The sequence below is a fragment of the Erinaceus europaeus genome, chromosome 18, assembly GCF_950295315.1.
Source record: "Erinaceus europaeus chromosome 18, mEriEur2.1, whole genome shotgun sequence".
Lineage (NCBI taxonomy): Eukaryota > Metazoa > Chordata > Mammalia > Eulipotyphla > Erinaceidae > Erinaceus > Erinaceus europaeus.
The window spans coordinates 52,426,141-52,440,775 of NC_080179.1; the positions used below are offsets into that span (position 1 = coordinate 52,426,141).

General features: G+C 37.8%; 1 protein-coding gene across 1 annotated transcript in view; it reads right to left on the minus strand.

Moving 5' to 3' along the window:
* Window positions 1-14,635, minus strand: part of NCKAP5 (NCK associated protein 5) — a 1,079,978-nt gene that overhangs the window by 915,459 nt on the left and 149,884 nt on the right. The window contains 1 exon segment of the mRNA XM_060178101.1: window positions 5,876-6,005. Within this exon segment, the coding sequence (XP_060034084.1) occupies window positions 5,876-5,944 (69 nt within the window). The 5' untranslated portion in view covers window positions 5,945-6,005.

A 14,635-nucleotide genomic window follows, 5' to 3' on the forward strand; every position in this document is an offset into this window, starting at 1 on the left:
TCTGCAAGACACGATTTGGCGTAGATGGCTCGACAGTGTTTAGTATGGAGATTATAGCATATTAAATCAAATCCACTGATGGTGAATCGAGCAGCTTCATCGACTGCTATATGTGTTTCTTGTAGGCAGATAACATCTGCCTGATGCTGTATCACCAATTGACCAATAAGAACGCGTTTGGCAAAGGACAGCCCCTCAACATTAAGTTGGAGGACTCGAAGAGCAGGACCAACAGCTTGAAAGCTGTCAGGAGCTGCTTGTTGCTGGCTTTGAAAGTGACTGGGATCCATGTGGATTCAGTCGGCTAGGAAGGATCGTCAGTTTCCCCAATGAATGGGTACTCACGAGATACACCACGGGAAGGTCGATCCATAGCTGAAATGCTATGTAGTATCTATATACATATATATTGACATACTGCTTAATGGATGAAAGGAAAGGGAATCAAAATTATGCAACTATATCATGTATCTTGCCTTGTACCAAGAAATAAGTGTGAAGCCAGATGGTGGCACACCTGGGTAAATGCACACTTTACAGTGATCAAGGACTTGGGTTCAAGTCCCTGGTCCCCACTTCAGGGGAAAGCTTCACAAGTGGTAAATCAGGGATGCAGGTGTCTCTCTCCTTCTCTCTCTCCAGCTTCCCTCTCAATTTCTGGCTGCCTGTATCCAATAAATAAAGATAATAAAAATTAAACCCATGAAATAGGGTTAGGAGAATAAGAGAATAATAACAGGGATGTGAGGACGAAGGCTAGAGGAACAAGAGAAAAGATAACGCAATAATTCAGCATTCTATAAAAGCTTTCTTAGGGTACATGTAATTCTTCAAGTACACGCCAGGCACCTTAGGGGTCACACTTTGTTCTTTCAAGATATATGTCTTTTCTCATAAATTTCTCCCTTGGGGAACTCAAAGAAACCCTAAATTGAGTCTGCACTATTTTCCTAGATGGGAATATGAAAGCTCTCCTCCTTGGGGGTGTCTTCCTTGATAACTTCATTCAGAATAGCAACCTCCTCTTGCTCAACTCCATTGTTTGTACCACTATATTGCTCCTTATATTGCCATAGTGTATATACATAATGACAACTTATTTTTAAGCTGGTAAAACAGAAATAATGCTTGCATTTCCATTTTAATGGTTTATTCTTTACATTGAAACAGAGAGAAACTGAGAAGGGCAAGGAGAATAGTCAAATATAGACAAAGAAAGACACCTGCAGCACTGCTTCACCACTTGTGAAACTTTCCCTATGCATGTGGAGACCAGTGGCAAGAACCCAGGTCCTTATGAATGTAACATGTCTTCTCCTGGGCGAGTCACCACCTATGCTTTGCATTTCTCAGTACCCATATAAGAGTGCCTTGAGCATATTCAATGCTCAATTCTGGTGGTGATAAATTGGAAATTGTATAAAGGAAATCAAATACTTATAAGAAGAAAACTCCCACCTGCATATTGGATTTGAGGACCTATGTCTAAGGAATGAGATATTTGTACTTATGAACCAAAGCACTAGAGACTCTTCTGTCAGAGAATGATGCAGAAGACTCAGTTGCCATGGAAACTTGTATAAACCGATGATTACCAGTGTTGAAAGATGGCAAGACACAGGCAAAAGACAAGTAGATCTCTAAGTCCTGAAAATATGTCATGCAGGCTACCTGCTCATTTGTACTTCTCTGCTATAGTATTTTCATTTCATAATCCACTAAAAACAGCATTTACAAATGATTTTCAAAAGATTTCCAGTTTATTTTTTATTAATTTTTAGATATTTATTATTTTAAAATGTATTGCTATTTATTATTATTCCCTTTTGTTGCCCTGCTGTTTTATTGTTGTAGTTATTGTTGGATAGGGCAGAGAGAAATGGAGAGAGGAGGAGAAGACAGAGGGGGAAAGAAAGACAGACACCTGCAGACCTGCTTCACCGCCTGTGAAGCGAGTCCCCTGCAGGTGGAGAGCCAGGGGCTCGAACTGGGATCCTTCTGCAGGTCCTTGCGCTTTGTACCACGTACGCTTAACCCACTGCGTTACCGCCCAACTCCCAAAATTTCCAGTTTCTATTTTGACTTATTCTTACTGAGACTCCAAGTGTTCACAGAATTACCTGTGCGTCAGGAAATAGTATTCATTGAGTTGATTACAGGGAAAAAGTCAGTTTTGCTGAGATCTTCCACACATAGGTAAGGCATTCATGTACAGGTGTTGTGGGATTATTTTGCTAAACTAATGTAGGTAAAAGTACTTAACCATTCTTGGATCAGATACTTTTGAGAATCAGGGTGGTATTCTTTATATCTATGTGTTTAGTGCTTATGAACAGCTACTCACTGGCAAGGTCATTCAATTTCTTTTCAAATTGAAGTAACAACATTTTATTATATTGTATAATTTTCAGGTATACAACATTAAAATCAGTGTCTACATATAATACATTACGCTTGCCACCAAAATCTAGGAAGGACGTTATCATCCATAATACAGTTGACACCTTTCACCTGATTTATCCACCCATCCCCATTCTCACAAGGTAACCATTTCTTTACCTTTTTATTCTTCTTCTCCACTCCTTCCTTCTCTTACTCCTCCTTTTTTGAAGGTGATCTTTCCTGAGTTTATTACTATATGATTTATTTTTACAATTAATACTGAAGAATAGTGTGGATTTTATCACTATATCTCCCTCATTTTTTTTCTCTCACTACACCCATCAGATAACTCTATAGTTCTCCCAGTCTTGGATAAAGATTGACATTTTTTCACATTTACTATGTTCAATTCTCTGTATTGTGAAAGAGAATATTAGTGAAAAGCATTCTGTAGTTGTCCTTTACTTCTTTATCTGCTTCACTAACTCCTTAATAAAATATTCTTTCAGCTCTTGTGTATGTTTCTCAACACTGTGCTTAGATTCTTGGAGTGACTTCATAATGAGTTTCTATAGTCTTCCTCTGATAGTCCCTCTATATCTAAAGTTTCCTGGAGTCCTTTAGTTCATTTCTGTCCTTCTGAGTTGTCATGTTCTGAGGTTTGTTTTTACTGTTTCTCTGCTGTTTGTGCAGGTGATTGCAGAGCCAACAGGTGGTGTTATTACTATAATTACTAGATTTCACTTTGCTTATATGTCAGGTGGTGGGGGTGTGGGGCTTGGAGTTATGTTTCAAATTATTCCCTTGAGCTGCTGTATACTCTATGCAATGAGTATGTTTCCCCCTTGCTATGGCATAAAGCATACTCTATTAACATGTTGACATATAAAAATACTATGTACATTTACTTTGAGGTATATAGTGTCCCCCAACTTATAGATACATGTGACATAGACCCTTCCCCCTTGGCCCTGGCCTATATCTAGGGTCTGTAACTTTGATAGAAGTGCACTATTTTAATTGGAACTAGGTAGTCCCATGTGTTAGAAAAGTACTCAATAAGTCTTAAACTTAATAAACTCAGTAAGCAAGTAGAAAGACCTAAAAGACACTATAAATGTCTAGGTAATTACTACTTAGGCCTAGACACCCTCCTCTCATACCTTCTACTTCAGTTCCTTCAATCACTTAATTTAAGCAACTAACTACACGAAAGAAAGTAATAAATATCCTCTAATCTCTCCTGACAGCAATAGCATTAATGTAACCCCCTTGATAATCTTTAGAAAAAATACTGTATGCAACTGACCAAGATATATACTGACAAAAGTGTATATATCAAGTTAAAGTACCATCACCTATGGCGACCTCTATTATAATCATCAAACAAATAAAGCACAGTAAAACTTAAGGTTAACTTAGATCCCATGTAAATTCTAGGTCTATTTCCTCCCCAACATGAGGCCAGATCCCATAACCCCAAAACCAGTTGGGATACAATAAATAACAATCAATGATTTAACAACTGGGCAAAAGTCTAATTTCATTAGATAAAGAAAGGGCTATAAAAGAAGATAAGGAAAAGAGACTGGCTCACTTAATAATGGACTTTTTGGTCAATTCCAGGCCACCCATCATCCCTGATTCTAGTAAGAGAATCCTTGGATTTCTACATAGTTATGATGGGCCTAGTCCTCAAATAGATCCTCTTCTCCACCATCACTGGTCACTTCCATCAGGAACATGATCATAAACCCTTTTGTGGGCCTCTCCAGGACCTTGCCCTCACTGTAGAGCACCAATGGTAGGGACTGCCCAATTCTCTGAAGAGAGGCTAGGTTGACCTACTCTGCCACTCAAGGAAGACTAGTACTGGAATGAGTGCAACCTAAAATGTTACTACCCGAAAAGGACTCAGAGGTTACATAGCCTCCTGCACTAAATAGGAATATGTATGAACTACGAACCTTAATGCAGATTGATGAATAAACAGTTAATGGCATTTATATACTTTCCTCCTATTTGGGAGCTACTGTACCCTAATCCAGCTTTCTTGCTTGTTTTTTTTCCTCCAGGGTTATTGCTGGGGCTCAATGTCTGCACTATGAATCCACTGCTCCTGGTCATCTTTTCTCCATTATTGTTTTGTTGTTGTTCCTGTTGTTGTTGCTGCTAGATAGGACAGAGAGAAATTGAGAGAGGAGGGGAAGACAGAGAGGGGAGGGAGATAAAGACACCTGCAGACCTGCTTCACTTGTGAAGCAACCCCCTGCAGGTGGGGAGCTGTGGGCTTGAAATGGAAGGCTTATGCAGGTCCCTGAACTTTGCAAAAAATGCGCTTAACCCAATGTGCTGCCCCCACAATCAGCTTTCTCACCCTATCCTAAATTTTGACACCATCTTCCCCAAAAAAGTTTTTTTCATGTTAGGAAGAAGCTAGGAAGTCTATTTTAGATATATTGATCAATGCAGCACCCACAAGAACACAGATACCAAACCTAGAAGCAAAAGAGATTGGAATCCTCTTCACAATCCCTAGAAACTCAAATTTCTAAATGACGTATGTGAAGTCTTGGAAACGTCTGTGTGTGGGGACACACATGCATGCATATGGGAAGCAGAAATTACTTATTAATCAAGTCACTGATAGAGTGTGACCCCAGGAGCATAATTAGAAAATAAAACCAATTATCAATAATATTTTATTGGACATTTGCCCTGATTCAGATTCTGAAATGCTGGGAATAAAGAAATGGAAAAAAAGCATATATTTACATAATATGCAAAAGAATGTACAAAACTAAATTTCTATTTCAGTAGATGGCAAAAGAGAAAGGAAAGATTTGCTTGGCTTGATTTCTTGATCTACTCAAAATAATTATGGAATGAAAGAGGTGACTCCTTAGCTTAAAGATTGAGCAATCAAGTTTCAGATACCAAGAACTTAGTCTATTTCCTTGAACTAATCAGATTTTCACAAATGAAAGCAAACCCAAGCAGGTTAAGAATTATGTTCATCAGTATTAAAATTTGTTTAAGCTTATGAAAAATTAAACTAATTTACATACCCATGAAGATCTCAGAACTTTTATTCTATCTTCAATATTAGAAGCCCTGTTGAATTCTTACTCAGCCTATCCCCAAAGTTAAGATAAATGGGAGTGAAACAACTATATATAGGCCTGGCATTTGGCATCAACTGTACAGCAGTATTTTTATATAGGTTAAAATTTACTTCAGCTGTAATTAATGTAATTATATATAATGTTGACAGATTATGACATTTGCCTATTAAGACACTGTATAAACATTCCAATAATTTGTTGGCTTTTTAGTTTGTAAAAAATAAATAAGGTGCAACCCCAAGAGACATTGCTAATGGCAGTAACTAAAATAGGGGTTTCAAAAGTACAGAGATCAAGAAATAACAGTTGAAGAATAATGTATCTTAAGCCAAAACATATAGAGTGGTAAATGAATATTTAGTACTCACCACAAGACTGCTGTCTAGAGACAGCCTTTTTCCAAAATCTCTTTTCTCAAGCTGTCTCTTTCCCTCCATGAGTGAAGTTATTTATTTTCTTTTGTGAATTATAAGAATTCCCCTTCTGTTTCCAAGGTCACTGAAAAAAGTTAACATATGCTTTACTGTCCAAGTAAGTAGTGTTTAGACCTTTGTTTTTAACATTCTAAGTAGAAACAGGTATTGAAGTCAAAAATGTCCATATCCAAATAAGTACAGAACTAACCTCTCTCAAATCAAAAAAGTCTCTAGTTTACAAATGTCAAGAGTTGAATTATGGAGGCCATAATTATGCTAGTGAAGTTGGTTAATGGGTTTGCACGTCAAATCAGCAAACTGTGGAAAAAAGCAAACAGTCTGCTTCATGCCACACTTATTCCACACCAGTCCTCTATCAGCCAGAATTATTCTATTAAACTGCTGTGCACATGGATGCTGCCTGAAAATTCCATGAGATCAAGCTGACAACATCAGAACTACAAGTAGCTGAGCTTAAGGTCCAATGAAGAGAAAACGAAACACAAACATTAATATCCATATTTAATTAAAATATTTAATGTGATATTTGAAGAGTACTAAGATACATTGCTTTTGAGCCAGATTTATCCAAAATGAGTAGTAAGAAACGCCATTGTTGTTAATTAGTATTTCTTGAACATCCACTGCATTTTACCACATTAAATCAATTCTTATACTTCATTAAGTTTACTTAATCTAGAATGATTAAGCATTCTGACTGTATTCTATGTATTATTGATGCATTAGATATATTAAACACTAGTTTCTATTTTTCAAAAGATATAAAATATTTAGTATAAAAGAAATAATTTTGAGTCCATATTTTCCTCACAAGAGCCTAGTAACCTTTAAATGGGTATCATAATCTGTCTAAAACTCAAAGGCAAAAATCAGATAATGATAACAATAAATGATGTACATAAAAATTATTTTAATATAGTAAATTACAATTTATATGTAAGTTAGTACACATAGATTACAATACAAATAGTTAACCTTCAATACTTATTAATAAAATTAAATGTATCCTATGGGCATTTGTGGTATAGATATTGGTCAAGAGATTCTGGAAGATGGCAGAACGAGAAGCTGCTAGTAGCTTGAGCTCCGACCACATCTACTGGAAACAGTAGGATTTTTTTACCTTTAGTAGGACAGTCAATAAGGGGTCCTAGTGGTGACACCAAGGCGGTGACTATAACTCAATTTGGGTTAGAAAATAGAGTAAAAACAAAGGGAAAAAATTTTTTTTAATTATTATTCCCGAAGCGCAACCCCTCTCCCCTCCCCCTCCATAACCAGTCCCTGGGGGCCAGAGATCTGCTCCTAGCAGGCTCCCCTGCTGAGCTTCTTTCTTTACCAAGATTCCTGTCCCACAAGGGGGGGGTCATTCATTCTAATTCTATTCCCTTCTGAAACCTTGGCCTTTTTTCTTTCTAAGTAGCCATCAGCTTCCTCTGCTCAGAAGGCCTGAGGCAATCTGGAGCCATCCACGCTGAAGACAGGACAGGTTTTTTATTCTGTTCTATTTTATTATCAATACCAGATAAACGCATATCCCTTTCCCCCTCTCCTTCAGGTTGACCAGAATTAACTCTTAGTGTATTTTCCATTGCTAGGGGACTGGGTGTCTTATTCACTACTAAATAACTTGTTTGACTCTTCCTACCATCCCACCCATTCTCTCCCTCCCCCCCCCGCATAGCTAATTAAATAATAAAAAAATAATAATAAATAAAAAACTCTTCCCTTTCACTGCTCTTTTATTACTGTTCTTTTTCTTATCTTTTTCTTTTTTCTCTCTCTCTCTTTTCTTCTTTTTCTCATTTTTGTCATCCTGTCTTCCTTCCTCCTTCAGCTTTCTGAATTCACTGACACACTTTAGGGAATTATTTTGGGGAAGAAATCTGACTCAGAGAGGACTCTCTCTGCATGTATCTCTGCTCTACTTCCTTTTCTCCTCTAGTTACACCTAGAATATACAGTGAATAGTAGATTTGCATAACTGTCTATTCCTGATATTCTTGTCTAGTCCTGAGGATTTTTTGTTTGCTTTCTTAACAATCAGCTGCCTCTGCTCAGGAGGTTTGAGGCAATCTGGGACAGGTTTTTTACACTGATATATTTTATTATTAATATTATATAAAGGTGTATATCTTTCCCCCCCTCCTTTAGGTTGACCAGAATTAACTCTTAGGGTATCTTTCATTGCTAGGGGACTGGGCATCTTATCCACTGTGAGAGGATCTTGTTTCACTACTCCTACCTCCTCTACAGACTCTCCCCTTCTCCCTCCTCCTAGCTAATTAAAAAAATAAAATAAAATAAAAAATAAATTAATCAATTAAAAAACTTTCCTTTCACTGCTCTTTTATTACAGCTCTTTTTCTTATATTTTTTCATTTCTCTCTCTTGTTTTTCTTTTTTATCTTGTCTTCCACTTCTTTCTTCCTTCTTGTTTGTCTTTCTAAATTCACTGATATTCATTTGTGAACTATTTTGGGGAAGAAATCTGACTCAGAGTGGACTCTCTATGTGTGTATATCTGCTTTACTTCCCTTTCTCTTCTTGCTACCCGTAGAATACACAGTGGATAGTAGATTTGCATAATTGTCTATTCTTGCTATCCCTTCTTTCCTTTCTCTTTCTTCTTCACTTGGACTTGGTTGCTATTTTTCATGGACTTGAGACATTGTTTGGCTAATTGGTAGTGATTAAACTGCTTCAATCCTTGCTTCAGTTGCTATTGTAATTACTGAGGTTGGTGATTGCATTTGACATAAAGGTATTTAGTACAGTGTTGCTTGTACTCAAAACACAACAACTGAGGAACAACAGAACATAAAAATAAGAAACACATAAATTTAAAAAATGGATAGATCAAAACCAAATAAAACTGCTACTCCAATGAATGAAGACAGGAGCCCAGAAGAAACTACAAATCAGCCAAAGTAACCATAGATAAGAAAAGTATGCAAGCAATAATAAACTTATTAATCACAGAAATGAAAACAACATTGGAGGAAAGGAATGGCAGTATTAGGGAAACAACAGTTGAGACCCCCAAGGAAAATACTGATTATCTTGAGGCAATTAGAGAACTGAAAGCTGAAACAGCTGAATTGAGGAAAGAAGCCGAGGGAAGGGAAAGCAGACTAACAGAAGCAGAAAACAGATTGGTCAGAAAGAGGATAAGTTAGAGAAAACTAAGAAAGAGGTGAAAGAGCTCAAAAAGAGATTGAGAGACACTGAAAACAACAATAGAGACATATGGGATGATCTCAAAAGAAGTAACATTCGTATAATTGGCCTGCCAGAGGAAGAAATAGAGGGAGGAGAAGGAAACATTCTACAGGAAATAATAGAAGAAAACTTCCCAGACCTGAATAACAGAAAGGACATCAAGATTCAAGAAGCCCAGAGAGTACCAAACAGAATCAACCTAGACCTGAAGACACCAAGACACATCATAGTCACAATGAGAAGAAGTAAGGATAAATAAAGGAACCTAAAGGCTACAAGAAGCAACAAAAAGTCACATACAGGGGAAAACCCATCAGATTATCTGCAGACTTCTCCCCTCAAACTCTAAATGCCAGAAGAGAATGGCAAGATATCTATCAAGCCCTGAATGAAAAAGGGTTTCAACCAAGGATAATATATCCTGATAGACTTTCATTCAAACTAATAGAGGGATCAAAACATTCTTAGACAAACAACAGCTAAAGGAGGCAACCATCACCAAACCGGCCCTGAAAGAGGTTCTAAAAGACCTCTTATAAACAAGAACATCACTATAATACTTGAAATATAACAGAGGAAATAAAAATTTGTTGAACAATGTCACTACAATACATTAAATCCATAATATCAATAAATTTCAGTGGCTTAAACTCACCCATCAAAAGGCACAGAGTGGGGGGATGGATCAGAAAACATAACCCAATAATATGCAGCTTGCAAGAATCCCATCTGACACAACAAGATAAACACAGACTTAAGTGAAAGGATGGAAAACTATCATACAGGCTAACGGACAACAAAAAAAGGCAGGAACATTCTCATCTCAGACACAATAGATTTTAAATTAAATAAAGTAATAAAAGATAGGCAAGGACATTACAAAATTATTAGAGGATCAATCAGCCAAGAAGACTTAACAGTTATTAACATCTATGCACCCAATGAGGGACCATCTAAATACATCAAACACCTACTGAAAGAGTTTCAAAAATACATCAATAGTAATACAATAATAGTGGGAGACTTCAATACCCTACTCTCACACTTAGACAGAGCAACAAAGCAGAGAACCAACAAAGATACAAGAGAATTGAATGAAGAAATTGACAGACTAGACCTCTTGGACATTTTCAGAGTCCTTCACCCCAAAAAACTGGAATACACATTCTTTTCAAATCCACACAATACATACTCAAGGATAGACCACATGTTAGGACACAAAGGCAGCATCAACAAATCCAAGAGTACTGAAATCATCCCAAGTATCTTCTCAGACCACAGTGGAGTAAAACTAACATTTTACTGAGAGGGAAACTTATAGCCATACTTATAGCCAGTACTGAGAGGGAATCTTATAGCCATACAGTCACATATTAAACAACAAGAAAAAGCTCAAATGAATGACCTTACTGCACACCTCAAGGAATTAGAGGAAGAGCAACCCTAAAGCAACCAGAAGGAAAGAAATCACTAAAATTAGAGCAAAAATAAACAACATTGAAAATAAGAGAACCATAAAAAAAGATCAATGAAGCCAAATGTTGGTTCTTTGAAAGATTAAACAAAATTGACAAACCCCTAGCCACACTCACCAAAAAAAAGAGAAGACTCAAATTAATAGAATTGTAAACGATGGAGGAGATATCACAACTGACACCACAGAAATCCAGAAAATCATGCAAAACTTCTATGAAGAACTATACACCACCACGCTAGAGAATCTGGAAGAAATGGAAGAATTCCTAGAAGCATATGCCCTTCCAAAAATGAACCAAGAAGAACTACAAAACCTAAATGCACAAATCACAGACAAAGAAATTGACACCGTTATTAAGAATCTATCCAACAACAAAAATCCTGGACCAGATGGCTTCACAAACGAATTCTACAAAACTTTCAGGAAACAGTTAATACCCAAACTTATTATGATTGTCCATAAGACTGCAGAAACAGGAATACTCTCTTCCACCTTCTTTGAAGCCAAAATCACCCTGATAACAAAAGCAGATCGGGACACAACAAAAAAGGAAAACTATAGACCAATATCTCTGATGAACATAGATGCCAAAATATTAAACAAGATCTTGGCCAGCCAGATACAGCAGCACATCAATAAGATTGTTCATCACGACCAAGTGGGATTCATCCCAGGAATACAAGGCTGGTTCAACATCTGTAAGTCAATCAATGCCATTCACCAAATAAATTAAAGCAAAGCCAAAAACCACATGCTTATCTCAATAGATGCTGAGAAAGGCTTTGACAAAATCCAACACCCATGCGTGCTCAAAACTCTACAAAAAATGGGAATAGATGGGAAATTCCTCAAGATAGTGGAATGTATGCATAGCAAACCTACAGCCAACATCATACTTAATGGACAGAAGCTGAAAGCATTCCGCCTCAGATCAGGGACTAGACAGGGCTGTCCACTGTCACCATTACTCTTCAACATAGTATTGGAAGTTCTTGCCATAACAATCAGGCAAGAGAAAGAAATCAAAGGAATACAGATTGGAAGGGAAGAAGTCAAGCTCTCACTATTTGCAGATGATATGATAGTATACATAGAAGAACCTAAAGAAACCAGCAGAAAACTACTGGAAGTTATTAGGCAATATAGCAAGGTGTCAGGCTACAAAATCAATGTACAAAAATCAGTGGCATTTCTTTATGCAAACACTAAATCTGAAGAAGAAGACATCCAGAAATCACTCCCCTTTATTGGTTCAGCAAAATCATTCAAATACCTAGGAATAAAGCTGACCAAAGAAGTGAAAGACTTGTATACTGAAAACTATGAGTCACCACACAAGGAAATAAAAACTGATACCAAGAAATGAAAAGACATCCCATGCCCATGGATTGGAAGAATAAATATCATCCAAATGAATATTCTCCCCAGAGCTATTTACAAATTTAATGCAATACCCAAGCTTCTTTAAGAGAATAGAACAAACAATACAATCATTTATCTGGAACCTGAAAACACCTAGAATTGCCAAAACCATCTTGAGGAAAAGAAACAGAAATGGAGGCATCAGACTACCAGATCTCAAACTATATTATAAAGCCATCATCATCAAAACACCAAGGTACTGGTACAAAAATAGGCACACAGACCAGTGGAACAGAATTGAAATTCCAGAAATAAATCCCCACAACTATGGACATTTAATCTTTGATATTGGGGCCCAAAGCATTAAATGGAAGAAGGAGGCTCTCTTCAATAAATGGTGCTTGGAAAACTGGGTTGTAACATGCAGAAGAATGAAACTGAACCACTTTATCTTGCCAGATACAAAAATTAACTCCAAATGGATCAAAGACCTGGATGTTAGACCAGAAACAATCAAATACTTAGAGGAAAACATTGGTAAAACAGTTTCCCACCTACACCTCAAGGACATCTTTGATGAAATAATCCCAACTGCAAGAAAGACTAAAGTAGAAGCTCACCAATGGGACTACATCAAATTTAAAAGCTTCTGCACATCCAAAGAAACTATTAAACAAACAAAGAGACCCCTCACAGAATGGGAGAAGATCTTCACATGCCAGACATCAGACAAGAAACTAATCACCAAAATATATAAAGAGCTCATCAAACTTAGCAACAAAAAAGCAAATGACCCCATCCAAAAATGGGCAGAGGATATGAACAAAGCATTCACCTCAGAGGAGATCCAAAAGACTAACATATGAAAACTTCTCTAGGTCACTGATTGTCAGAGAAATGCAAATTAAGACAACACTAAGATACCACCTCACTCCTGTAAGAATGGCATACATCAAAAAGGACAGCAGCAACAAATGCTGGAGAGGATGTGGGGACAGAGGAACCCTTTTGCATTGCTGGTGGGAATATAAATTGGTTCAGCCTCCGTGGAGAGCAGTCTGGAAAACTCTCAGAAGGCTAGACATGGACCTTCCCTATGACCCAGTAATTCCTCTCCTGGGCTTATATCCCAAGGACTCCATAACACCCAACCAAAAAGAGGTGTGTACTCCTATGTTCATCACAGCACAATTCATAATAGCTAAAACCTGGAAGCAACCCAGGTGCCCAACAACAGATGAGTGGCTGAGAAAGCTGTGGTATATATACACAATGGAATACTATACAGCTATCAAGAACAATGAACCCACCTTCTCTGAGCCATCTTGGACACAGCTAGAAGGAATTTTGTTAAGTGAGCTAAGTCATAAAGATAAAGATGAGTATGGAGTGATCCCACTCATCAACAGAAGTTGAGAAAGAAGATCTGAAAGGGAAACTAAAAGCAGGATCTGACTAAATTGAAAGTAGGGCACCAAAGTAAAAACCCTGTGGTGAGGGCTAAACTTGCAGCTTCCTGGGTTGGTGGGGAATGGGGGTGGGTGGGTGGGATGGGCCATAGTCTTTTGGTCATGGGAATGGTGTTTATGTATACTCCTAGTAAAGTGTAGTCATATAAATCACTAGTTAATTAATATTAGAGGGGAAACATTAATTGTATGTCTCGAAGTTTTTAAAACACAGACTAAGTCTTCTTAATATATAGGCTGTGTATTTGATATGCAGACTCTCTCAAAAGCCTAGACCAAGTAGATCAAAGGCAACCGGTGGCACAGCTATTTACAAGATACTGGGTACTACACAGCAAACCCTAACAAAAGGACTCTTCAAAGTTAACCCAATTACCAAATAATGTGAGGATAATATTAACTATCCATTGTCTTTTTGAACCCTAAGACAGCAGGAATCTCACATCTCCACTATAGGGACTATATTTCTCCTAATCCTGGAACCTTAGGATAGGGCCCGCTTTCCCGCATGCCTCTCCCAATCCATATCAAACAATACTGCATTTGCCGATAGCAACCTAATCAACGCAACGATTGCCACCTCAACATGCTTCAGCTCAGACTATGTCCAGAGACTTCAGGTGTGGAATGACAACCCTTCAGCTTCATCTCGGTGAGACCTTTCCTTTCATAGCATTCTCTAATTCCATCCCAGGTGGATCACTTCCTAACAAAGTCCCAAAACCTAGATATACACCAGGTCCTGTGAGAGAGAGCATATGTTCACACATATCCATAAACAAATGCAAAATATATACCTAAAAAGCAGACGTACACTAGAGTTTGCAGTGAGTACCCCCCCCCCAACACTTCCTCTCCACTATTCCAACCTTTGGGTCCATGATTGCTCAACAATTTGTTTGGCTTTATATGTTAACTCTCTTTTCAGAAACCAGGTTTCAGATGCCATCAGGATGCCGGCCAGGCTTCCCTGGACTGAAGATCCCACCAATGTGTCCTGGAGCTCAGCTTCCCCAGAGACCCACCCTACTAGGGAAAGAGAGTGGTAGACTGGGAGTATGGTCCGACCAGTCAACACCCATGTTCAGTGGGGAAGCAATTACAGAAGCCAGACCTTCCACCTTCTGTAACCCACGACACTGGGTCCATGCTCCCAGAGGA